This window comes from Drosophila gunungcola, assembly GCF_025200985.1.
Source record: "Drosophila gunungcola strain Sukarami chromosome 2R unlocalized genomic scaffold, Dgunungcola_SK_2 000030F, whole genome shotgun sequence".
Taxonomy (NCBI): domain Eukaryota; kingdom Metazoa; phylum Arthropoda; class Insecta; order Diptera; family Drosophilidae; genus Drosophila; species Drosophila gunungcola.
In genome coordinates, this window is record NW_026453176.1 from 819,508 (window position 1) to 844,113 (window position 24,606).

General features: G+C 42.4%; 6 protein-coding genes across 15 annotated transcripts in view; 3 read left to right on the forward strand and 3 right to left on the reverse strand.

The window, feature by feature from the left end:
* Positions 1 to 1,092: 1,092 nt before the first annotated feature.
* Positions 1,093 to 3,712, reverse strand: LOC128256852 (phenoloxidase-activating factor 2). Of its 3 annotated transcripts, none has more exons than XM_052987537.1 (3): positions 3,602 to 3,712; positions 2,095 to 2,575; positions 1,093 to 2,030 (listed from the first exon to the last, which is right to left on the reverse strand). In XM_052987537.1, exons 2-3 carry the CDS (start codon positions 2,560 to 2,562, stop codon positions 1,152 to 1,154), a joined length of 1,347 nt encoding a protein of 448 aa, XP_052843497.1. In that variant the 5' UTR covers positions 2,563 to 2,575; positions 3,602 to 3,712; the 3' UTR covers positions 1,093 to 1,151. The 3 variants fall into 3 exon arrangements, with proteins under 3 accessions (XP_052843497.1, XP_052843498.1, XP_052843499.1); XM_052987538.1 differs by having other exon boundaries at positions 2,095 to 2,564; positions 3,602 to 3,687; XM_052987539.1 differs by lacking the exon at positions 3,602 to 3,712 and adding an exon at positions 3,358 to 3,503.
* Positions 3,713 to 5,016: 1,304 nt separating this feature from the next.
* LOC128256851 (phenoloxidase-activating factor 2-like) overlaps positions 5,017 to 24,606 on the forward strand; it is a 50,762-nt gene continuing 31,172 nt past the window's right edge. Inside the window, exons 1-2 of one of the 2 annotated variants that reach the window (XR_008267820.1) lie at positions 5,017 to 5,716; positions 6,420 to 7,347. Coding sequence is in view for 1 of the 2 variants with exons in the window: in XM_052987535.1 (XP_052843495.1) it covers positions 5,213 to 5,716; positions 6,420 to 7,292 (1,377 nt within the window). In the remaining variant the exon portion in view is untranslated. Of the gene's footprint in view, positions 5,717 to 6,419; positions 7,391 to 24,606 lie in introns of those variants that run through there. The other variant, XM_052987535.1, reaches the window with a different exon arrangement.
* Positions 7,425 to 10,708, forward strand: LOC128256855 (phenoloxidase-activating factor 2). 2 transcript variants are annotated; one of them, XM_052987543.1, is made up of 3 exons: positions 7,425 to 8,217; positions 9,140 to 9,531; positions 9,770 to 10,708. In XM_052987543.1, exons 2-3 carry the CDS (start codon positions 9,148 to 9,150, stop codon positions 10,637 to 10,639), a joined length of 1,254 nt encoding a protein of 417 aa, XP_052843503.1. In that variant the 5' UTR covers positions 7,425 to 8,217; positions 9,140 to 9,147; the 3' UTR covers positions 10,640 to 10,708. The 2 variants fall into 2 exon arrangements, with proteins under 2 accessions (XP_052843503.1, XP_052843505.1); XM_052987545.1 differs by lacking the exon at positions 7,425 to 8,217 and adding an exon at positions 8,909 to 9,068.
* LOC128256857 (CTD nuclear envelope phosphatase 1) lies at positions 13,275 to 14,327 on the reverse strand. Its single transcript, XM_052987547.1, has one exon. The coding sequence runs from the start codon at positions 14,191 to 14,193 to the stop codon at positions 13,345 to 13,347; it is 849 nt and encodes a 282-aa protein (XP_052843507.1). The 5' UTR covers positions 14,194 to 14,327; the 3' UTR covers positions 13,275 to 13,344.
* On the forward strand, positions 16,063 to 18,518 carry LOC128256850 (phenoloxidase-activating factor 2-like). 3 transcript variants are annotated; one of them, XM_052987532.1, is made up of 4 exons: positions 16,063 to 16,160; positions 16,218 to 16,440; positions 16,953 to 17,292; positions 17,531 to 18,518. In XM_052987532.1, exons 2-4 carry the CDS (start codon positions 16,241 to 16,243, stop codon positions 18,410 to 18,412), a joined length of 1,422 nt encoding a protein of 473 aa, XP_052843492.1. In that variant the 5' UTR covers positions 16,063 to 16,160; positions 16,218 to 16,240; the 3' UTR covers positions 18,413 to 18,518. The 3 variants fall into 3 exon arrangements, with proteins under 3 accessions (XP_052843492.1, XP_052843494.1, XP_052843493.1); XM_052987534.1 differs by having other exon boundaries at positions 16,072 to 16,160; positions 16,233 to 16,440; XM_052987533.1 differs by having other exon boundaries at positions 16,072 to 16,113.
* LOC128256848 (mitochondrial sodium/calcium exchanger protein) lies at positions 21,848 to 24,172 on the reverse strand. 4 transcript variants are annotated; one of them, XM_052987528.1, is made up of 8 exons: positions 24,033 to 24,172; positions 23,750 to 23,970; positions 23,368 to 23,693; positions 23,235 to 23,309; positions 22,679 to 23,185; positions 22,480 to 22,619; positions 22,191 to 22,425; positions 21,848 to 22,131 (listed from the first exon to the last, which is right to left on the reverse strand). In XM_052987528.1, the coding sequence occupies exons 1-8, from the start codon at positions 24,105 to 24,107 to the stop codon at positions 21,848 to 21,850; spliced, it is 1,863 nt and encodes a 620-aa protein (XP_052843488.1). In that variant the 5' UTR covers positions 24,108 to 24,172. The 4 variants fall into 4 exon arrangements, 2 of the variants coding, with proteins under 2 accessions (XP_052843488.1, XP_052843489.1); XM_052987529.1 differs by lacking the exon at positions 21,848 to 22,131 and having other exon boundaries at positions 22,223 to 22,399; XR_008267819.1 differs by lacking the exon at positions 21,848 to 22,131 and having other exon boundaries at positions 22,267 to 22,399; positions 22,675 to 23,185.

The window sequence follows — 24,606 nt, forward strand, 5'->3', positions numbered from 1 at the left end:
CAAAAACTGCTTAAACAATTTACTTGAGAAATGAGTTTTTAGCCCAGCTCATGGCCAAGTAATCGCGGAATAGGAGGTGGAAGGCTGGAGGAGAAGTGTTCTGTAGGAGTTGGAAGTGAAGGAGGAGCAGCAGGCAGCCCGAAAATCAATTCGCCCAGCCATTTGCCAGGCCCAGCGTGTAATTTCTCAATTTTTGGCCAAGCGATGTGTTGTTCCCGTTGTTAATTTGGCTCTATTGCCGCGATGCAAAAGCGGAGCTTGAACGGATGGGGGTGTCAAATGGAGGACGGGCCACATAGCCATCTGCCATGGCTTGACTATTTATAAGCTGCCGGCACGAAGACGTTGCTCCTTGGCTCGTATTTCTTGTTGCCGCGCTCCTTTGTTCAAGGATCGCAATAAATCGAGAGACTTGGAAATATGTTACACTTAAGTGCCCGGATGGAAAGCTATCCCAGCGCTTGAGTTCGAAGTGGTACGGATAAATAGCGAATATAGTAGACGAAGTTAGCGGATAATGTTTGTGAAAGATAAGTTTGAAAGTATTAAACTCCGAGCTTATTTCTAAAGACATAAACCCTAATGTTTTAATATCTCTCTTTTGTATAATTTGGCTAATGAAGTTTATTAAAGCTTGTTACCTACACTGATTTCAATATTACAAATATTTCAAGAGTCAATTTGAATCAAATTGTATTAATAAAAAACTAGAATCAGATTCTAGGTACTCTGGTTAGGTGTTTACCTGTAAAATAATAAGCCTTTGTTATCTGCTGTTACTGACGCTTTTGTGATACATACACTATCATTTCTGCAGCTTAAAATCATGAAAAATGTTGTATTTAAAAACTAACTTCTTTTTTAAATATTTGACTGAACTTGGGTTGTCAAAAAACCTTTTTAAATATAATTATCATTAAATATTTCTGCAGCTTAAAATCATGAAAATGTTGTATTTAAAAACTAACTTCTTTTTTAAATATTTGACTGAGCTTGGGTTGTCAAAAAACCTTTTTAAATATAATTATCATTAAATATTGAAACTGAATAATAATTAATACCAGTTTACTCAGAATATAGACAATTGGTAAGTTTAGATGTTGCAAAAATGTGTACATTTATTTTATTCTTCTGTGCAGTTGTGTTTAAGTCTACGGCGCCTGCATGTCGATATGTAGTCCCTGGATCTTCTCGTCGATCCAGTTGCGGAGATACGGCACATTGGCGTACACGGCCGGAATGCCCACCGTGGCGCAGTCTACGCCCCAGGACACGATGCCGACCAGTTGGTATCGATCGGTCTGACCGGGCATCGTGCAGAACAGTGGCGATCCGCCGTCTCCCTTGCACGTGTCCTGGCCATCACTGCCGCCGGCGCAGAGGAAGCTCGGGCGCAGCCGGAAGCGACCCTCTAGGCGCGTCGTTCGCAGCGTCGCCTGGCACTCGTCGTGGTCCACAACCGGCAGGTTGATCCGCTTGAGCACGTGCTCCAGCTTGTCGTTGTTCGCCGTCTTGGCGCCCCAGCCGGTGGCGAAGCAGGTGGCCGAGGTCAGCTCCCGCGACCTCTCCGGCGTTTCCGGCGGCGGCAGGCACAGCGGCTGGATGTGCGGGGCGAGCTGGATGGGCTCGTCCAGCAGCAGGAGGGCTATGTCGTTGAACAGCGATTCCGGATCGAACTCCGGATGCATGATGATCTCCTCGATGCGCCTGCTCTGGTGCGGATGCGGCTCGTTCAGGCTGTTCAGATCCCAGTCGCCGGCCCTGGCCACCAAGGTGTCCTTCGTGTCGTTGACCAGGTTGTGCGACGAGGTGACCACCAGACGGGGATGGATCAGGGTGCCACCGCAAAGGAAGTCCTGCCGCCCAGTGAAGATGCCCACCATCCACGGAAACTGGCCGAACAGAGCGACATCGTTGGTGTAGTTGAACTTGTCGTTGTCGGGTATTAGGCCCTGCGGATTGCTGTAGCCGCAGTTCTTGTACTTAAAGCTGGCCTCCTTTTGCACATACGGACTCTGGCTTTCGTCCACCTGGCGAGTTGCAAAAGGTATCCTTAATGATATTGAATACTAAACTATTCCGGCATGAACTCACCTGCTGGTCCACCGCACAGCAGCGGTACAAGGACCTGCTGCACGGAATCGAGCTGATCCTGGGATTGATCAGGCTGATCCCGGAGTCGTTGATGACGTTGTCGCGGCACAGCTTCCTGGGCACACACTCCATGTTCACGCCGCAACTTTCGTTCGGCGGTGGCTCCAAAGTTTTGAAAGCCTTGTTCCGGATTGGGTCAACCAGGGTGTTCAACGACGACAGCGGCATTGATCCCTGCATGTCCCAGCTGTCCAGCTGCGCCTTCTCGCAGCAGATCCTTCCGGTGCCGCAGAAGCGGCCAATCCGCGGACCAATGCCCTTTCGGCCGGAGTCGTCGGACTCCTCGCACCGCCTCACCGAGGTGCACAGCTCGTCGGGGCGGCACATCGGCGAAACAGTGTCCTGGGCCTCAGAGCCAGGACTAAGAGCCAGCAGAAGGAACACTGCTGAGATCGACCAGAGCATCATCGCTGTTAGGGCACTGGCGGAGAAGAGAGCAGATGACACTGAGAATCGGAGATAAGTGGGACCTCAATCTCATGCAATGCACAATAGAGGTTATCAGTACATACTGGTTTGTATACATCTGCTCTTATAATTAAATTACAAAAAAAAAAAGAACAAGAAAGATGGCTATAGTCGAGTTCCCCGACTACTAGATACCCGTTACTCAGCAAACAAATTTCAAACTTAATATTCCGCCACAAAGCAATCGGGGCCTACGTGGCGCCATCTGCCGGCCTGCATTACCCGCTAACACCCTAACTAATGAGCAGGCTTTATAGCAATAATAACTTCAATAACTTCTAACATAATAGCCCAATTTGAACATTTTTTGTGTCCACCTATAGATATGACCGAAACGCAAATATATAACCCAATTAGTAACCTTTACGCTGTCTCAGAGTGACATGATAGACTTTCGCGATTTTGAAGTAAATTTGCACTGCGTTTCGGTATCTTAAGAATAACCTTCATTCAGACAAAATCGTCTCGGCTATTGATCCTGATCAAGAATACTTTAAGGGGTCAGAAACGCTTCCTTCTTCCTGTTACATACTTTTCAACGAAAGCTATTTTATCATTCTGATAACCTTATTTCATACCTTCAAGCCTTTGGGCAGCTTTCTCGAAATAATTAATAATTAATCACTTATAGATTATTTCTTATTGTTAGTTTTCACAAAAAATTTCAAAAACAACCCACACTCATATTTATTTGCATATGTAAAAACGCAATGAAACACGTTTTTTTTATCTTACTTAATTAATTGAATTAAGGCTTATTACAATGACATTACACTTCGGCAGTTCATATTAATTGCCTTTTAGTTGCTACTTTTCACAAACACTTTTCAAGCGGAACTGCAACTGTTTTTATGTACAATGAAATGCAAATCCATAGTTTTTCATTGAAACACTTTTATTATCAGCTGTCGCCTACACGGCTTATATTATAATGCACTTATGTATGCGCTAAACAGTTGCATTATTTATATATATGTACCTATATGTGCTATGGAGATTAATGTGTATACAGAAGTCAGCGACAAAGACAATTTCGTAGCTTCTGATTCAGAAAATCGACTGAACGGCTAGAAGTTGAGTTCAAAACATTTATAGAACCGGCTTGGGAGATTCTGAGACGCCCGATCGTCGTATCTCGGAATTGCCCAAGAGAGCTTAACACAAAGAGAGAAATACGTGAATACGTCTCTTCCATTGCAATGCAAGGAATTCCCCGACGTTAATGGCTTAAAGAAAATAAAAGCTACGGGACCAACTCTAATTCAAGCTAATTCATTTTATTTACATCAAAAATAAAGACAACAGAGGGAGTTCTTCAGAGTAAGAATAGTCTGGGGAAAACAGCATTGGCTTCTGGAACTTAGCAACACTCAAAATTTATCGCAGCAACGCCTTGTTTTAAAAACACATATTATTATATTATAATGTAAATTTAATATTACCCAGCTTACTTTCTTGTCCACAGAACAACAACGGAAAGGGTAAGTGCAGTCCTGAAAGTCTCCAATTCTGGGACTAATCAGCGTGAACCCGGGGTCATATATTATGTCGTTGCGGCAGAGCCTCCTCGGCACACACTCCATATTAAAGCCACAGATGTCGTATTCCTGGGGATTGATTATCGAGGAAGTAGAGTCTTCCCCGTACACCTGGTCCGGTGGCCATCGTACCCAGATAAGGAGTCAGCAAGAGGACCATTGCTGCGATCATCCAGCTGCATTGGCTTCTCATTGCTTTTTAGAAAATTGAGGAGAAATGAGCCGATATTTATTTTTATTTAATTTTAATATTATTAAAAATGGTTTTAATGGTTTTTTTTCCAGATGAAGAAGAATTGTCTTTTGTAATCCACTTTACAAAAGACACATATAGTCATACCCAAGGTAACTTTTGAGTATTATATTTGATCTTAAAATATTAATAAAAAAAAATGTTTAGAAACCTAATTCATGGCACTTATACTTATGTAATGCGTATTACCTACAATAGAATACTTGCGTGTTCTTACAAAGTTTAGTAAAAGTACCATTATAATTCTTGAGGAATGATATTTTAAAATAGATGTTTGGAAACTGGTAATGTATCTAATATCATAATATCTACAGTTAATAATTGCATTACGCACGTACCTATTAGTTTAAAGAGAGTACTATGTGTAGAAGTCAATCTTATAGGTGGTAATTTCCGAAGTCAACTGAATAGAAATAGTTAAATAACGAAACATTTATAGAACCTGCTTGGGAGATTCTGAAAGGCGGCGATCGGAAGAGAACTGGAAAATGAAATTCAGTGAGAAAAAAACGTGATAATGGGAGCAATTAGACATTTTAAATAATCTCCGGAGAGCAGAGATAGAGATTCTCGATCCCATAATACGGCCGATCGTTGCGAGAGCAGAGTCAGTTGAAAACGTGTCGCGGCCCTTGAAAGTATTTCAAAATAAACTGCGCATTGATCCGCTTGAAACTTGAAGCGGTGAGTCGGAATTGTTCTGATTTCTCGCCGATTGTGTGCTGCTTATTGTTTGGCTCCGCTTTTGCCGTATAAACGCTGTGAATGAGTGCGGTCTTTTCCCACACCAGTCATCGCCATGCAAGTGGAGCTAGTGTTGGTGGCCGGTTTGTTGCTGATTTCGCTCATCTCGGTGGGTTTTTCGGTTCGCACCTGTGAGAGCCACGAGATCTGCATTAGCAAGAAAACATGCGATGAGACGGATGACTCCGGGAAGGGGAAGCTGGTCCGTCGCATACTGGACAATAGCTGTGGCCTCGAGTTGGTCTGCTGCGAGAAGGTGCAGCTGGAGAGCTTCTACGCCCATCAGGCCCAAGTGGAACAGAACAGTCAGCGCCGGGGAAATCCCTGGAGCTTTTCGGAAAACCCCCTAGAAGCCGCACTTAATGAGACACAGAACCTTGTCAAAAAGGATGATGAGGGCTACAAAAGCTGCGGATTCCAGCAGGAATGCGTTCCCCGCCACGTCTGCAAAAACGGATCGATTAATGCAGATGGCAGGTACATTGTCACGCCGCGAATCAGTAAGGACATCAGTTTTGGATGTGGACTCTTAGAGCAGTGCTGTTCGCTGAACGATCAGGTAAACAAAAACAAAGCAGAGAATAATCATAACAAGATCAACCACACTCTATACGTTATTGCGAGCACACAGATAATTTTCGGCTAAAAACTCAACTAATTCTTTTGTTGGTTTTAAAGAATTTATACGATCAATGTCAATGTGTTTTTTAATCAATTATATAATTACATTTGTTTTAGTATACAAGTTTGCCTCCGGAAATGGAAACAGAATGTGATTTGATTTCTTGATTTACTTTGTACTAGTGAGGTCAGTTCGCCAATCAAGTCCGATTTACGAGCGCAAATAATTTAGGGTTGGGTTTTATTTTACTTTATTTCTTGCTCAATTAAAAAATTTTAAAAATCGTAACTCATCCTTAAAATTATGAAGACTTGTTATGAGTTAATCAAAGAGGAATTTCCCAAATTTGAAATTTCAATATTGTTGTAATCTTATGATTTTTTATTCTTAAGATTGTGACTTCCTTAGACCTTTTATTTGGTCAGAAAGGGTGTTTACCAGGTCGAGGTCAAGTGTATTTTTCTATTTAAGATGAAATCTATTTGTCTTGGAATAAAAATAGAAAGAAAATGCTCTTCAAAGTGGGTGGTATTGCTATCGATTTAGTTTTAACTCTAACCCTATACTCGAGTTACAGAACATTTTGGTTCTCCGAATTAATTAAGTTTTTATACTTATCTCGTTGTTTTGCTCATTTCAGATCGAAGAGGGTCATAATCCTATGCAGCGAGACATAGAGGACTTCCAGTCCAAGGGATGTGGGTACAGCAATCCCAAGGGACTAATTTACCAGCTGGACGGCTACAACGACGGTGAGTCCTCCTTTGCCGAGTTTCCTTGGATAGTGGCATTGATGGACATGGAGGGGAACTACATCTGCGGCGGTACCCTGATCCACCCGCAACTGGTGCTGACCAGTGCCCACAACATGGCCCAGTACAGTGAAGACTCGCTGCTGGTTCGGGCTGGTGACTGGGATTTGAACAGCCAGACGGAGCTGCATCCCTACCAGATGCGTGCGATTAAAGAGTTGCATCGCCACGAGGACTTCAGCAGCCTGACCCTCTACAACGACATAGCTTTGGTGGTACTGGAGCGGCCGTTCAAGTTGGCGCCGCACATCCAGCCCATCTGTCTGCCGCCGGCGGAGACGCCTAAGTTGCAGGAGCAGCTGCAGAATGCCCACTGTTTGGCCACCGGCTGGGGGCATAAAAACAACACGTCCCCCACCTTGGAGCACCTGCTGAAGCGCATCGAGCTGCCCGTGCTGGACCACGAGACCTGCCAGCGGTTGTTGCGTCGCACGGTCCTGGGGCGTCGCTACCGTTTCCATGCGAGCTTCCTTTGTGCCGGCGGGGTGGAGGGCAAGGACACGTGCAGGGGCGACGGCGGTTCTCCCTTGTTCTGCACGATGCCCGGCGAACGGGATCGATACCAGCTGGTGGGCATCGTGTCCTGGGGCATCGATTGCGCCGTTAAGGATGTGCCCGCGGCCTACGCAAATGTGGCCTACCTGAGGAACTGGATCGATGAGCAGATTGCCAAGAACGGGTTCTCTGTGTCCCTTGCTTAAGCCAAATCTCAAATTAAACGCTTAGATTGTTTATATGAAACTATACTACTATTTCGTTCGCAAAAAAATAAATATAGAAAAAATTAATATTTTTTGAGTACACTTGCGATAATATTCGGCAGCAAGAAATGTTTTCGCTCAAAGCTTGAATTGTTCATTGCAATTTTTAGATGTCATTATCATCTCAGCACCTACCGGCGAAGAACATCTTAAGCGCATCGATCAAGTTATAAGCATTTCACAGGATAATTGTATCAGATGCATAAGGCAAAAAATGCTTATATTTCAGGGAACGAAATTGAATACTTAGACATTATAATTTGGAAGCAATTATATATGGTGTAAACTACTATTGCAAACTATTTATTCCAAACTATTCTCAGTCGGCCGCTTTGAACCAACTTCGCAGAAAAAACGAAGCATACACTTTTGGTCAGCAACAAGCATTTAAAGCTCTGAGGTCCCATATGATTAATGCACACAACTAGCTTATTTCGATGCATATTTACCTCTGATTTTGGCTACAGACCAGGTCACAGCCTGTCAGTATAGGGTCCAATTGGAAAAATGCTCTTTATCATCCGCTCCACAAATGGATATGTCAAGCGACACTTTAATCAACTGAAACCTAAGCGCTCATCAACAAACTCTAGTGAGAAACTTCGAGAGTTTTTGTGGGTTCCTGAAATCACGCAACCAGATTCCACGTCTGCACCACAACACGTAGACCGACCTTCAAGTTCCCCCACTGTTCATTATCGCTATTCTGAACCTGATCCTCCCGAGAGCTCCGGATTGTCTACATCAAGCGTACCAGTCGCCAATGCAGCCGTCTTCGCCAAGAAGTCGAGCGTTTATCAATTTGCATTCTAAATAGACCAAGAGTAAACTTGAAAAAACCAAAGCAAACAACCAAATAATTTCAGTGAGTCACAGTTAACAAAAACTTTGGCAAACCGAAGTTTGTATACCTTTGTAGCTATTCCGAAAATTAAATATTCTTTAAAAAAATAATATTCCGATTTGTATGTCTATTATGATTTTCCGCTTAGTGAATTAATCGTTTCTATCGCAGCTATGTACATGACATCATTGTTCGATTTCAATAAAATTAAAACCGTAATTATAAAATATTAAACCTTTACTTTAATTGAAAGAATTTAAAGAACAGCGAAGTTATAATTTGTTTTCATTTATTTTTTTTATTGTTTCATTGGGATCTATATGATATAGTCGCCCGACTTACCAACATTTAAACCGTAATTAAAAAACAGCGAAGCTATAATTTTTGTCACTAATTTATTCGATTACTTATACGGGAACTATTACTTTTTGAGGTAGCTTTTGTTTTGCACATAGCCTTTAAACTTGCAAAGAACAGACGAACATGTCTAGATCGACTCTCCCAGTTATGTTGATCAAGAATATATATACTTTATAGGATCGGAAATGGATCCTTCACTGCGTTGCAAGCTTCTGAATTAAATTATAGTACCCTGTGCAAGGATATTAAAACACGGCTATTTTCGGGGATTTACTTAGGTCTCCCCGTATACTGCAAAACATTTATAGAACCGGATTAAGTGGTTCTCACACGCGCTGATCCTAAGAGAACTGCAAAATCAAAATCTCTTTTAATAACCTCCGACGAGCATAGATATAGCTTATCATAATAAGCCCGATCGTTGCGAGGGCAAAGTCAGTTGAAAAGCTGTCGCGGCTCTTGAAAGCAAGGCAAAACAAAATTTGGCATTGGCTCGCTTGAAATTTTAAGGAGTCAGTCGAAATTGATCTTAATTTCAACGGTTGTGAGTTGCTTATTGTTTGGCTCAATTTTCCTATTCCAGGCATCGCAATGCAAGTGGAGCCAGTAATCGTGTTTATTCTATTACTGATTTCACTCATATCGGCCCGCACCTGTGAGAAACATGAGACTTGCATCGAGAAGGAAAAATGCTATGACACTAATGACTCCTGGAGTGAAAAGGTAGATCTTCGTACACTAGACAAGGACAGCTGCGGACTCGGAAACGTCTGCTGCAACAAGGCGCCGGACATTGCCAAAAAGGACGATGAGGGCTACAAAAGTTGCGGAACCCAGCGGGAATGTGTGCCCCGCCATCTCTGCAAAAGCGGATCAATTAATGCAGATGGCAGGTACATCGTCACCCTACGAATCAGTAAGGACAGCAATTCCGGATGCGGAGTCCTAGAGGAGTGCTGTTCACTGGACGATCAGGTATGAAATCGAACTCAACGATAATTTCATTTCAAAACTCACTTAATCCTTTCTTTCATTTTAAACACTTATTCATATTCTCAATGTCAATGCTTTACTTAAAGTTTTTTTTTAATAAGTCTTAGATATAATACGCTTTTAAATAAGTATGCCTTTCGTAAAACTACATTTTAAATGCAAGCCAATTGAAAAAATGTTTTGTCTTTGAATTGAGCAAGTTTTGTTTTACCTATTTCAGACCAAGGAGGCTCAAGATAGTATGCAGCGCGACATTGACAGCTTCCAGTTTAAGGGCTGTGGCTACAGCAATCCACGTGGGCTCTACTACCAGCTGGATGGCTACAAAGACGGCGAGAGCTCCTTTGCCGAATTCCCTTGGATGGTGGCCCTGATAGACTTGGAGGGGAAGTACATCTGCGGCGGTACCCTGATCCATCCGCAACTGGTGCTGACCAGTGCCCACAGTGTGGCCAATTACAGTAAGGACTCTCTACTGGTTCGTGCTGGTGACTGGGACTTGAGCAGCAAGACAGAGCGGCTTCCTCACCAGGAGAGAAAGATTAGAGAGTGGTTTCGCCACGAGGACTTTGACTTGGCAGCTGTTTACAACGACATAGCATTGGTGGTACTGGAGCGGCCGTTTGAGTTGGCGCCGCACATCCAGCCCATCTGCCTGCCGCCGGCGGAGACTTCTAAGTTGCAGGAGCAGCTGCAGAATGCCCATTGCGTGGCCACCGGATGGGGGCTTAAAACCAGCACATCACTCAACCCGGAGCACCTGCTGAAGCGCATTGAGCTGCCGGTGCTGGACCACGAGTACTGCCAAAGTTTGTTGCGTCGCACAATTCTGGGGCTTCGATTCCGTCTTCATGCGAGCTTCCTTTGCGCCGGCGGGGTGGAGGGCAAGGATACCTGCAGGGGCGACGGCGGTTCACCCTTGTTCTGCACGATGCCCGGCGAACGGGATCGATACCAGCTGGTGGGCATCGTGTCCTGGGGCATCGATTGCGCCGTTAAGGATGTGCCCGCGGCCTACGCGAATGTGGCCTACCTGAGGAACTGGATCGATAAGCAGGTGCTCAACATATCACTAATCGGAACAGATTGAATAACTTTTTAGTTTTTGTTATCTTAATAAATTAGATATCCGGTACTCAGCTTATCAATTTTAAAATAAATGTGGCCGCAGAAAACAACTTCTATGTAATTCAATACCAACATGTTCCCAAATTAAACCCCTTTAGTTTTTAATTCAATATCAACATGTTCTCAAGCCAAACCTGTTTAGTTACTAATTCAATACAAAAATGTTTTAAAAATTAAAACATTCGTGCTTACACGGTTTTTAAGAACGAATGTTCTCAGATTAAGAACAATGTTCTTGGTATATCGCTCGGTGGCTTGTGCACTTGCCACAAATGTCATTGTCAAATTTGCGAAATTCCACCTTCTATATATAAAAGTTCAAGTTTAAGTCCTAAAACTTATTGTTCTACACAAACCCATTTGTAAATAGTTCCAAAATGTGGTGAGTTTCTTGTTAGTTTCTTATTTATTATTCTAGAAAATATATAACACGATGGCTTAGGTTTCTTTAGTAAAGCAATTTGGATACCCATATTGATTTTCTAATTTTTATCGCCTTTGCCCTTACAATCCAAAGCCTTCATTGCCAAAGAATTGCGAGCAATTACTTAACCAACTTGCTATATTCCTAGTCCACCCGGATTCGTTTTCATTGAACGCTCCGGCGTTTGAGCCAAATTGAGTGTGGCGTTGGCAATGTAACGTGGAAATTTATGGCGGGACAGGTGATAGGTTCTTCTGCCATTCAATGCAAGATTAATGTGCAGCTTAAGCCGCCGATTCTGATTGCAAAGAGGACTTTCAAGCGGCTTAAGTTGAGGTTTGGAAGCTAAATGAATTCACTTTCTTACCGGCTTCTTTTTTTGACTCTGCTGCCTCGGTATATAAATTTGCATTGTTAATTGGCCTAGAACAAACTGGAAATAACCACAACGAACAATCAAACATTTCCAGTGACTCAGAGTCAATTAGAATGGTCTATATATAGTTGACGACCTGCTGCTTTGGATTATTTAGTTTAACAGTAGCTTAAAGGCTGCACAGCTTCATTTGCAATGCAAAGAGATAATTGGTGAGTCACTTTTTCTCAATTTGCAAGCTACCACATTTTGCGGCTAAAAACGAAATTAAACAAGACAAACAAGAAGACCTTAGGGAGGGCAAGAATGATTAAAACCTCAGGACAAGAGAGACTGCCGACTAGAAAAGGATACAAAAAAAATACAATTAAAATTCTCTATCACTGAAAGAAAACATTACTCATTAAATTGGTTAATTTGGCAGATATACCAAAGTCCGTTTAACATTTAATTGTTGTCATATTACACACTTACTTAAAGATCCGCTTTAAAAAACATTTTAAAGTCAGCTTCGGACCTACGGAAAATTCACACTAGGCGAAGCATAAAAATTCTGATATCGGTAGCTAACTGACTCACTGACTGGCTGACTGATTGCTCATACGCACCGTTGGCTGCTCCTGCGCCAAGTTATCTGCTGGATTTCAATAACCATGCCTGCCATAGCTACTGTGTCATGGAATTCGGCTCGTTTTACTCGTTCGCCAGCTAGAACATTTTATGGAGCTACAAATCAAAATTTGCCGGGCACAAATTCACATAAATCAGCTGGGGCCAGCATGAATCTCTTTAATCCCCAAAAAAAAAATGGGAAAAATAAAATTATCAAGTTACTCTCTCCGTAGCTGGTGCGCATTTGACAATGTGCAGGAAAACTGAATTATTATCTAAACATTTTGGTCTGCCATGCCCCAAAAATGTGTGCATTAAAATTGCAGCCTCGTGTGCGCAATAATTAAGAATTCAATTTAAACTTTTGCAACTTTCCGGCATGGCAGGATGGCATCAGGTGGCTCAGCGCTGTGGCTTTTTCTGTGGCCGTGTAAAGTCAAAAAGCCGCAACATCATTACGCTGCTGCATTTGCATGCAGCTGGCGTTCCCCGAACTTCTGCTCACACACATGGGAAGTCTAAAAAACCGAGCCGGGCCATCTCGCGTATGAGCAATAAAATGCATCTGTGCCGAGGTGAGTCCATATGCTCCTGCTTCCCATGGCAGTGTCCCAAATGGCTTGGGTTGATTAAAGGATAAAGGGCCTGCAATTAGCATGGACCGCAAAGGCATAGAGTTTTTAATATAAATACACAACCTTGGTTGCAGTATTTGTTTGCCCTTTTAGATGCAAACCAAAATATTTGGAATCTAACTAAGAGAACAAGTTAAATAATCTAAGCGAAAGAAGATATATTTTACAGGAGAGACATATGTATAATTTATTTACTAAACTCGTGGTATTGCTTTAGTACAAATAATTCTGTAAGAACTGTCTAAATGAAAGACATCCACATTTTTTGAGTTATAATTACAAACTGATTTTGTTTTGAATGTTCTAGCCTATAATGGGCTTGACTACGTTTTTAAATAAACTTGCGCTACGTAAGAATAACTTGAGTCTGCATGTCAAAATACAAGGCTCAAGCTTTTATAGTTCCCGAGATTGATCTTGATCAAAAATATATAATTACTTTATAGTTTCCTTCTACCTGTTGCATACTTTTCAGCAAATGCAATATACCCATTTACTCTACCAGTAAGGAGTATAAAATTATATCAAAATAAAGGGTACCTTTATTAATGGTTGTTTAATTGTTGGACATATACTTGTGCGATTTGGCTCAGTTAATTGGCCTTTACTCAGGCGGAGTTCTAGTGGACAACACGCCGGCCGAGAATCGATCGCACGTCCCTGGTAAAGCGAAGGGCATCGAGGAAAGGCAGCAGCTTGAGCAGCTCCGTGTCGTTGGGATCGTAGATGAAGGTCTTGATAGGGACGGCATTGTCCGGAAAATCGCGGTACGCGTACGGCGAGTTGTCGATGATAAAGGTGCCGCGCATGTCCGGACTGACCAGGGTCAGATCCTTGGACACAGTTGAGGTGGAGGCGCGACAGTGCTGCCGGTAGAAGCGTCGCGGCATCATGCCACGTCCCGCGTCCAGCAGATCCACCACCTGAGCGGCGTACACCTCCAGGCTGGCCGTGTAGATCACCAGGTCATACCACTTGGACACAAAGTCCAGAAAGACGTCCACATGTGGTCGCTTGAAGACCCGGAAGGCAATCGGTTCGAGGCCATCGATCGAAACGCTGAGCAAGTAATCGGGCTGCGCGTCCGCGGGCAACTGGTTGCAGCTGACGCTTTCGTGGAGCTCCGGATCGCTGTAGCAGGAGTGCACTAGAGTCTCGTCCAGGTCCAGGACCAAGGTCTTTCGGCCCACCGCCGCCAGCCTTTGGGCCATGTCCGGGGACAGGGCCACATCCCGGTAGGCGACCCCCAGATAGGAGCGAAACAGGGCACAGACCTTTGCCACCAGGCGGTCCAGCTGGCGTCTTATGTAGGTGCCCAGGTCGCCGGAGAACACGATGAACGCGATTAGCGGCCGGCGGCGGGGGGTCGAGCGGGGTCTCTGGAGATTGGTAACCACGGCAACGGCCACCTGGTTGGACGGAGCGAGCTTGACTAGATGGGCGGACTGCTCAGGCAGCTTACTGACCATTTTGCACAGAAGCCCTTTCCCATACAATGCCAAAGAGCGAAGCAACAAGCGGATGCCAGTTGGAGTCGACTCTTTTTTACATTATATATTTAGCCTTACGTTCGAGTCAATTTTAGAGTTCTGCCGGTGTTATGAGCCGAATGGGAAATGTCATACATATATCGACAGAAATCTCCAGCAAACAGGTGCTTAAATCATCGCGTGGTTGCCAATTTTTCAGTTCAATGAAATAACAAACGAAACTATGTATTAATTATTACCTACATTACAGTTTATAATAAAAATTAATCATTACCTACATTATTGTTTATAATAAAAATTGCACCGACATACATTTAAAAATAATTCTTAAAAATATTGGTACTCTAATTTCTCACATAGTAGACATTTGGAGAACAGAAAATTCCCAGAAATCCTGTCAGTTGTATATGGCAAGAACGACAAGGTTCTTTTTGAAAAACGCAAAAATTCTTCTCATACTTTTCTAGCATTTTTAGATAATATAACATAATTTTGTTAGGTTTATCTTATTATTTTTCAAAGTTATACTGGCTTACAAAATTAAATCGAAAAAATCCTCCAGAATTAATTCAAAATATTACACTCAAAATTGATTGTTTTCATACTTATTTTATTTTAGTATCAGGAAATCTTGAACTCTTTCAATGTTTTGTGTATTTCCCTGCAGCAAACGCGGCAAGTAAATAAATACACTGCACTCACGCCTTGTAACTTCTTATTGTAAAACCAAATATATCAATAAAGTAATAGTAACACTTTTTCTTTTTACCATAAATATATAGTTTGAAATTTCTTAGCTGAGTAACGGGTATCTAATAGTCGTTTGTTTTACTCCTAAGTTTGTTGAACTGTTTACTAAATGAAGACTCAGGCTTATTCATCTATTTAATTTTGGGTACTCAAATTAATTTCCTTGTTTCCTAGCCAACCCTTTATTGCCATAGAATTGTTAGCAATTCCTTAACCAAAATGTCAGGCGTTTAAGCCAAATTGAGCGTGGCATTGGAAATGGAAAATGAAAATTTATGGCGGGACAGGTAAAAGTTCAAGATTAATGTGCAGCTTAAGCCGGCGACTCTGGTTGTGAAGAGGACTTTCGAGCGGCTTATGTTGAGGTTTGAGAGCTAAATGAATTCACTTAATTTTCGGCTAATCGCACCCTGCTGCCTTGAAATATCAATTTGAATTGTTAATTGTTAAGCAAACAATCAAATATTTCCCGTGAGTCACACGATTTTATTAAGACCTGCTTCTTTGGTTTGTTTATTTTGAAAAAAGATTCAATCCGGCAGATCTTCATTTAATATGCAAAAAATATAATTGGGCGCCACTTTTTCTCGATAATACAAAGCAAATTAAACAATTAAAAAAAAAGACCTAAGGGAATGCAGGTATGATTTAATATTAAGGCAAAAAAATATTGAATAAAAAGAAAGCAAACTTTGGCAAGCCGAAGTCTATATGCGCTGCAGCATTGCAAAAATAAACATCTAAATTTCGAATTCTATGAATACCCTTTAAAAACTATTGGACGGGCGGACAGACAGACAGTCGGACATGGCTAGATTGACTTTCCTTGTGATGCTGATCAAGAATATATATACTTTATGGGATCGGAAATGTCTCCTTTACTGCGTTGCAAGCTTCTGACTGAAATTATAATACCCTCTGCAAGGATATTTAACGACGGCTGTTTTCGGGGAACTACTTAGGTTTACCCGTAAACTGCAAAACATTTATAGAACCGGATTAAGTGGTTCTCACACGCGCTGATCGTAAGAGAACTGCAAAATCAAAATCGCATTTAATAATCTCCGACGAGCATAGATATAGCTTATCATATTAAGCCCGATCGTTGCGAGGGCAAAGTCAGTTGAAAAGGTGTCGCGGCTCTTGAAAGTAATGCAATACAAAATTTGGCATTGGTTCGCTTGAAACTTTAAAGAGTCAGTCAAAATTGATCAAATTATCAACGGTTGTGATTTGCTTATTGTTTGGCTAAGTTTTTCCTGTTCCAGTCATCGCAATGCAAGTGAAGCTAGTGACCGTGTTCATTCTATTACTGATTTCACACATTTCGGTGGGTATCTCGAATCGCACCTGTAAGATCCATGAGATCTGCGTTAAGGAGGAAAGATGCCTTGAGACGGATGACTCCGGGAGGGACGAGCTGACTCCTCGCAAGCTAGACAGTACGCTCAGAAAAAAAAAGTTCCTAAAATTAAGGTAATCATGGACTACATTGCCTTAAATAAAGTTTTAAGGCTATCGTGGACTTCAAAATTAAGCTCATGGACTTCGTGGGGAGCGTAGGTTCGACTCCTCGGAAAGTCGTGTGATTTTTTTTTATTTTTTCTTGTATTTAATGTAAAAAAAGTAATTTAAATACTTATATCATACTGTGTCGGTACAATTTCTTAGGGCAATGCAAATTATATAATAGTTTGAGACCCGACCAGTTATTTCATTTATTTTTAAATTTAAGTTTTTGATAATTTTTTTTATTTATTTTTTTATTCAATGCAATTAAAAGGGCTGAAGTGACTTTCAATTTGAACTAAGAGGCGCACTATTTAAAGTCTATCATTTTTAAAGTCATCATTACCCTAAATTATCCTATAGCCATAGCCATAATACTTAATTTAAGTCTGACATTACCTTGAGCCAAATATTCGTCCATATTACCTTACTTTAAGTCCATTTCTTTGATTTAAGTCCATAATTTTTTCTGGGTGTAGGGACAGCTGTGGCTGCGGAGTCGTCTGCTGTGACAAGGAGCAGTTGGAGACTTTTGACGCCAAACAAGCTGAAGCGAAATACAACAACTTGACCCGTGGATATTTTTTGAGCTTGTCGGAAAACCCCGTAGAAACCGCAGTAAATGAGACACCGGAGTTTGCCAAAAAGGGCGATGAGGGCTACAAAAGTTGCGGAACCCAGCGGGAATGTGTGCCCCGCCAACTCTGCAAAAGCGGATCAATTAATGCAGATGGCAGGTACATCGTCACCCTACGAATCAGTAAGGACAGCAATTCCGGATGCGGAGTCCTAGAGGAGTGCTGTTCACTGGACGATCAGGTATGAAATCGAACTCGAAGATAATTTCATTTCAAAACTCACTTAATCCTTTCTTTCATTTTAAACACTTATTCATATTCTCAATGTCAATGCTTTACTTAAAGTTCTTTTTTAATAAGTCTTAGATATAATACACTTTTAAATAAGTATGCCTTTCGTAAAACTACATTTTAAATGCAGGCCAATTGAAAAAATGTTTTGTCTTTGAATTGAGCAAGTTTTGTTTTACCTATTTCAGACCAAGGAGGCTCAAGATAGTATGCAGCGCGACATTGACAGCTTCCAGTTTAAGGGCTGTGGCTACAGCAATCCACGTGGGCTCTACTACCAGCTGGATGGCTACAAAGACGGCGAGAGCTCCTTTGCCGAATTCCCTTGGATGGTGGCCCTGATAGACTTGGAGGGGAAGTACATCTGCGGCGGTACCCTGATCCATCCGCAACTGGTGCTGACCAGTGCCCACAGTGTGGCCAATTACAGTAAGGACTCGCTACTGGTTCGTGCTGGTGACTGGGACTTGAGCAGCAAGACGGAGCGGCTTCCCCACCAGGAGAGAAAGATTAGGGAGTGGTTTCGCCACGAGGACTTTGACTTGGCAGCTGTTTACAACGACATAGCATTGGTGGTACTGGAGCGGCCGTTTGAGTTGGCGCCGCACATCCAGCCCATCTGCCTGCCGCCGGCGGAGACTCCTAAGTTGCAGGAGCAGCTGCAGAATGCCCATTGCGTGGCCACCGGATGGGGGCTTAAAACCAGCACATCACTCAACCCGGAGCACCTGCTGAAGCGCATTGAGCTGCCGGTGCTGGACCACGAGTACTGCCAAAGTTTGTTGCGTCGCACAATTCTGGGGCTTCGATTCCGTCTTCATGCGAGCTTCCTTTGCGCCGGCGGGGTGGAGGGCAAGGATACCTGCAGGGGCGACGGCGGTTCACCCTTGTTCTGCACGATGCCCGGCGAACGGGATCGATACCAGCTGGTGGGCATCGTGTCCTGGGGCATCAAATGCGCCGTTAAGGATGTGCCCGCGGCCTACGCGAATGTGGCCTACCTGAGGAACTGGATAGATGAGCAGGTGGTCAACCACTGGATATTTCCAATCCAAGCAGCAACAAGTTAGCTTAAAATAAATCACAATTTGAATAATCCAAACAGATTTAAGAACTTTTTAGTTTTTGTGACCTTAATAAAATTAGACACCCGTTACTTAACTCATTTTAAAAATAAAAAAGCACTCAGAAAATAATATTTTAACTTAGCTTAAAATCGTTCCACCATTTCTATGAATGTTTTTTCCATATATATATATAATTAGGTGTCAATGTGACCCTTTGATATGGTAAAAAGCCTATAAGACGCTCATCAGAACGACTCATATTAAAGTGGCAACCCGATATGTTCGAAAGTACACTTATTAGTGACTCTTATCCATTATCCATTCTTATTATCTTACGGTCATTGTAAAGTCTATTTGGCATTAACGACTTTCTAGGATCATTTTAAGGTCGAATCGGTCCATGCCCATACCCCAAAAAAAATTTGTTCTGTTACACCAATTAAGAAAACCAACCACTTATATTGGCTCCCATAGGAACATGAGAAAAAAACAAACAGTGCGAGCATCGGATCCAAGCAAATTGGTTGTCACTCGACGCGTATTTTCAACAAAATTTTAACTTTGCTAAAAAATGGAATATTTTACCAACCCGGCTAAAGAATACCACTTAAAAAATTGTTAGTATGCCACATTCAACGCCCATTCTCCTAAACCAATTAATTTTCTTAAAGTCTTAGAACCCAATCCCTAGCGATACCTTTCGATTGGTGTATTACTCGTTACGATCGGACCATCAACAGCAGAATTTCAATTCTGCGGCTATATATAGTAGTATGTATAGTAGTCTCCTATGCACACCCTCTTGGTGAGCATCGTCACTACATGTACTGCCGTCCATAGTGATATTAAATTTTAAATTATGGTTCAAACAGCAGTTATCTGCCTAAGTGAAGCAATGGAGCACTAGGATTACGCATACGCACCGTTGTCTACCGTTCTACTTCTCTTCACACCTCTGCGATGACAAGGTGGTTAAGTCAAATGTGAGTCGACGCAAATTGCCGGCAAGCCGCAGACATGAAGGCAAGACTCCGGGCAGCCGATTCATTAGCCTACAACAAGTGCACCCAGCCAAGCTCAGAGGATTTGGAGGCCTGGTTGGATGGTGACCTACAATGGCAGCTACAACAGACAGAAACTGGTGTTCCCCTGTCGCCTGACGTTAATTAGGGCTTGCATAATTCACGAGTGCAGCTGTAAATATAACTGTTTCTGTTACCGCTGGACAACCTGGCGTATACGCAACCTATCCATTGGCTAATTGAGTTATAATGCAAAGGGGCAATTTATGGCTAGCATTATTAGCGGCGCCCAGAACTGCAAACAGTCTCCAGGCATAAATCTTCTCTTTCAAGTTATTTAATATGGTGTATACTTGCCTCGCCCCATAAATAAATGTCGCCCTGGCTGGTCTGAAATATTTTCCATTTAACAGCTGACAACTGCAGCGCAAAGTTTTACTGCGGAAATAGCTGGTCGCAATCTGCAACGTAAAATATGTTTGGCATCTTCTTAAATTATTTTTGGTTTATTAAGAAAACGATGAGGTCTTTTCGGTTTCTTTAAGATTTTTTAAATAGTTGGCAACAGTTTAAACAGATATCTTACAAAATTTAAAGAATAATTTGACCCATAATAAAGATGTGTTTAAAGTTCTTCACATTTTAGTTGCTAAAATCAGCATGACAAAAATGAAGAAGAAAGGAACCCGCAAACGTGTCCAGAATGACTTTTCAAATATTCGCATTTTCTTAAGTACTATAAAATATATGACTGTCAATATAAAAGCCGGTGTTGATAAGAGGGCCCAGCAGTATAAATAAATTCATTCATGAGCGATAGTAAATGAACACGCAAACAGAAGCCTGTCGGTCGAATTTAATATTTTGGAAAATAATAACAAGAACTATTGATACCAAAGAGCATTTCAAAGAAAAAAGGAATGCTCTTGAAACTCTTGAAACTTATTTCGAAATCAATTTCCCTTCTTGCAAAAACAATCACGGACAATCTCGATGCGATTCCGCACTTGTGCTTTAAATATTTGATGACTTTCACACCGAATGATGCCAAGACCAAGCCAATTGCACAAAAAGGAGGGTCTGCTTGCTCTCGTTTTTGCATTCAATTCGGGACTGCCAGTCTATGTAAAAACGTGGAGGAAAATGCAAAACAATTTGGTAACAAGCAAAATGCATCAAATCTCATGGCCATGGAGCTCCCATCCGGATGGGGAATCGGAAACTTGAGTGGCGAAAGGAGAAACCAAAGCTGTTGCAAAAACATGTCACATTAAGTGCACGGATAGAGGTTCTGGCGGATGGACAAATGGACAGATAGACAGACGGAAGTCTAAGGGAGCTGAGTGCTTTTATTGCTGCCGGAATTTTGCGTGGCATTTGCCTTAGAAGTTGGAGCTGCTAGCTGGCTTCCGCTTCGTCTTTTTCCCTCTTTTTGAACCAGCACTTCTTGTTTATGCAATTGTACTTAAATCTAATGGTTATGTTTTAGCTGCAGTTGCCATAATAGCCGGAATCAAGTGAAATTTACATCTGGAGTCAATAATAATACTGCATGGGGTGGTGCACTGAAAAAAAAACTATTGTGGCAAGGCAATCTTGGTGACTACGACTTCAACCTAAAAAAACAGGTATTTGTTAATAACATTTCTATGCTCACTTTGATAAGTAATTAACTTTACCTTTATTTTTGATAATATAATAATTATTTGATTTCAGAGCATATTAATAATATATTTCGTGGCAAATACAATAATATACAATATGTATGCATTTCACTCCAGTGCACTGCATTGAATCAGTTGTCAGTGTCGTATTTTCGCTGGTCGATTACCTTAGTTCTTTCACAAAGTCAGTCGTCTGAGCTGAAATCCCACCACTATCAATGTCGCACAAATCACTCGCCCCTTGAACGCTGACAGGACACCAACCTCCAGTCACTTTAACCCTAGTTAATGAGAAGCTTTCCCCGTCGTTACCATCAGCTTGCCTTCATTATGCAATACGTTTTTTAATGCAGTGAAACTGGAGCGTTGGAATGGGACAGTCTGTCAAGAGTGTCTACTTCGCTGCATTTCAATGGACCACCGACAGTTCTTTTGCTCTTTTTATGACGCCTTTCAAAAGCATTTCCCTTGGCAATGTTTTAATCATGATACTTCATTAACTTAATTAGTCAGTGCGTCGGCAGAAGCGGAAGGCTGGCTAATGCCCGGTTATAAGGTCAATTCACGGAACGGCTATGTGTACATATTACCGCTGAAACCGATAGGGATAACCAACTCTAAAGAAAACTGAATTATAAACTGTAAGAGACATAATAAAAGAATAAAGTTGCAAAATTATTACAAAAAAAAGAAAAAATTACATATTTGTTTAAATTGATTTTAAATTCAACTAAATAAAATCAAAAACCAAATCATATTGGTTCAAAATATGGATCTCTAGAAAACTCATGCACAACATCCCACTCCACACAAACGGCATATATGAGGAACAAAAAGTAAATAAGCCACAGGAACACTCCGGCAGATCGACGTGCGAAAAAGTTGAAAGTTACGCACCACCACAATGTGGTCACAATGGTAATGACCAGGAAAATATAGCAATTCTCGCCCTGATCGCCGTACACCCACAAACTGGCGCCCTTCTCGCGAACTCTGAGATTGAACATGAAGGCCACGCTCATGCTGATCAAAATCGCTGAGAAGTACAATTAACTATGGTACTGAATGTAAACTAAGAACAAGCCTCATATTTACCAAAAACTGGACCCCCAATAATGGCGGCAAAGGCCATCCGACCGTAACCCTGCATGGCCAGCTGCGAATTGGCTATGATATCCGGAGTGGCATTCGACACGGCCTCAAAGGTGACAGCCATAAAGGTCTCTGATAGATCAAACACTATGCCCACAATTTCGGAGAGGACTTCCAGTTCGGTGACGGTAATCCAGATGGTCACCATGGAACTGAAAAAGGTCAGGACAATATACAGCTGGGAGAGACGGTAAGACCAATTCGAAGGTGATCGATGGGTGATAGTCCTTACTTGGTGATAGAATGGCGGCACATCCGTCCGAGAATGCAGGAAGATCACAATCGCCAGCGGGATGGTCAGACACGGGGACCACATCGAGATGCTAAAGTCGAGGGTTATGTACCAGGTGTGGTACACACTGGTAACAGCAGCTGAAGATCACCAGGTGTTAGAAATCGTATATAAGCGAACAGTGCTCTCGCATACCTACAATGCACCAGGGTAATGACCACGAACGGATTCGTCACAATTTGCGTACAGTTGAGCAGCTTGCTCCAGCCGTGCTTGTCCTTTTCGTAGTCCACCACGGGAATAAATAGCAGCAGAACGAATACAAGGGGGCACCTGACAATCAGGTAGATGCGATTGCACCTGCCGCCCAACTGCCAAGCCTCCCCATCAATGGGATTGAGTGACTGAAGGAACTCCGTGAATAGTAAAAGATTTTTGGGGTTTTCGCTATTGTGAAGGCTGGTGCGATTGGCCCCGTAGTCCACAGTTTCGGGTCGTTCTGCCGGTCTGGGGGTGACAAAGTAGCCGGTGCTCGTCATATCTGAGAAGCGGCGGCCTGAATCCCTCGACCGACGATACATTGTCGTGTCATTGATCCGAATGTCATCTTCCTCCTCATATATAGTCAGTTTCCGGAGTTTTGAAGCCAGCTCCTTTTCCGGTGGAGGAGATATACTCTCTAAATAGTCCACTTCCCTTCGAAGTTCTGGAGGGTATATGGGTTGAGTTACTCATAACAAATAGTACTTACTTACTCCTGATGTAAAAACGCACTAAAACCACATCGACTATGTTGATGACCACATACAATATGTAAATGGAGAGAAGCACTGAGGAATGGTCTGAGTTACAAGTGACTACCAGTCGTCGTTGGAGCTGTGAACTTACCAATACTTTCCCAAATGGTCACTGCTCCCTCCTTGATCATAACAAACCGGAGGACCTCCACACCAAGCAGCAGGAACAGAAGATCTCGCATAGTGCAATGCGCGTTCATTTTGAAGGGCCTCAGAAAACACACCGTACCGCCACTCAAAAGTATAATGGCCAGGGTGTTGCCCACTGCAATGGTGAAGATCGGAGCATCGGCTCTAACGGGCATTAGATTGGCAATTATTTCAGGACTGCAGTTTCCGAATGCCAGTAGTGTTACACCTGCAAGGTACTCATTCATGTGAAGCTTCAACGAAATTATTTTTAAGACAGGCGAAAAGCTGTGGGTTATCAATCAAGATGATGGAAATCATGTCACATATACGCATGTACTTACTAGGTACCAATGTTGAAGGACATCATCCACAGGAAGGCTACACTCATGAACACAAACAGGAACATGAACAGGACCTCTTTCGTTTTATTATCGATGTCAATTGAACAATACATCATCCTGAAGTAGTTGAAGAAATTTATGATGCGTTTGCAGTCGTCCGCTTGGGTTGCCATCTTGCAACGATAGGAATAAGGAGTCCTCATCACAGCTCTACAGCTTATCTGTAATTAAGAACAAAGGACCTCTATAAGCCTTACGACTTTTAAATATTTCATAATCTTACATTCTTTAAGAAGTAATCAAACTCATAGTCAAGTTCTGTTAAGTTCAGGCTGGGACTACTTGTACGCACATTCATTGTTAGGATTTTCCAGTTTCAAGCCTCCACAATATGCGAACAAAAATATTTAATTTTGACAGAAATCGAACAGCACACCTTTTGATTGAAATTATTTCTTGAAGTCAGCGTTCTGCCAGCCATCGTGTCGGGCCAAACAAATTGATAAGGAAGTTATTTAAAAGACCCATTGCAACATGTTGAATAAATCAACACCAGAAGATTGTGACGAAGTTGGCGCCGAGGGTCTTCCCCTAATACGAATCTAAGAATGTGCCCACAAGCAGAGCCGTAAATCAGTTATTAACTGCTCGATAAGATGCCATTTCGAAAAAAACCGCCACGAGCCGAACATGATCTCCGCCGGCCAGCAGCTGCTCAACGATGCGGTCAACCGTGGCCAGCTCAGCTCCGGCAACATCCTGTACGGTCATCGCCAGATCAGCGCCACTGAGTGCCACGGCACCCACATCTGGAACGAGATCCGCGGCTGGTACCACTGGTCGGGCTAGGCCCTCAA

Excerpts from the sequence above, each read along its gene's own strand:
- LOC128256852 (XM_052987537.1), bottom strand. The coding sequence starts at position 2,562 with ATGATGCTCTGGTCGATCTCAGCAGTGTTCCTTCTGCTGGCTCTTAGT. Across the intron at positions 2,031-2,094 it reads GCTGTGCGGTGGACCAGCAG|GTGGACGAAAGCCAGAGTCC; the intron begins GTGAGTTCATGC and ends GCAACTCGCCAG.
- LOC128256855 (XM_052987543.1), top strand. The coding sequence starts at position 9,148 with ATGCAAGTGGAGCCAGTAATCGTGTTTATTCTATTACTGATTTCACTC. Across the intron at positions 9,532-9,769 it reads GCTGTTCACTGGACGATCAG|ACCAAGGAGGCTCAAGATAG; the intron begins GTATGAAATCGA and ends TACCTATTTCAG.
- LOC128256857 (XM_052987547.1), bottom strand. The coding sequence starts at position 14,193 with ATGGTCAGTAAGCTGCCTGAGCAGTCCGCCCATCTAGTCAAGCTCGCT.
- LOC128256850 (XM_052987532.1), top strand. The coding sequence starts at position 16,241 with ATGCAAGTGAAGCTAGTGACCGTGTTCATTCTATTACTGATTTCACAC. Across the intron at positions 16,441-16,952 it reads AAAAAGTTCCTAAAATTAAG|GGACAGCTGTGGCTGCGGAG; the intron begins GTAATCATGGAC and ends TTCTGGGTGTAG. Across the intron at positions 17,293-17,530 it reads GCTGTTCACTGGACGATCAG|ACCAAGGAGGCTCAAGATAG; the intron begins GTATGAAATCGA and ends TACCTATTTCAG.
- LOC128256848 (XM_052987528.1), bottom strand. The coding sequence starts at position 24,107 with ATGAATGTGCGTACAAGTAGTCCCAGCCTGAACTTAACAGAACTTGAC. Across the intron at positions 23,971-24,032 it reads TTGATTACTTCTTAAAGAAT|ATAAGCTGTAGAGCTGTGAT; the intron begins GTAAGATTATGA and ends TCTTAATTACAG. Across the intron at positions 22,426-22,479 it reads TGCCGCCATTCTATCACCAA|CTGTATATTGTCCTGACCTT; the intron begins GTAAGGACTATC and ends CGTCTCTCCCAG.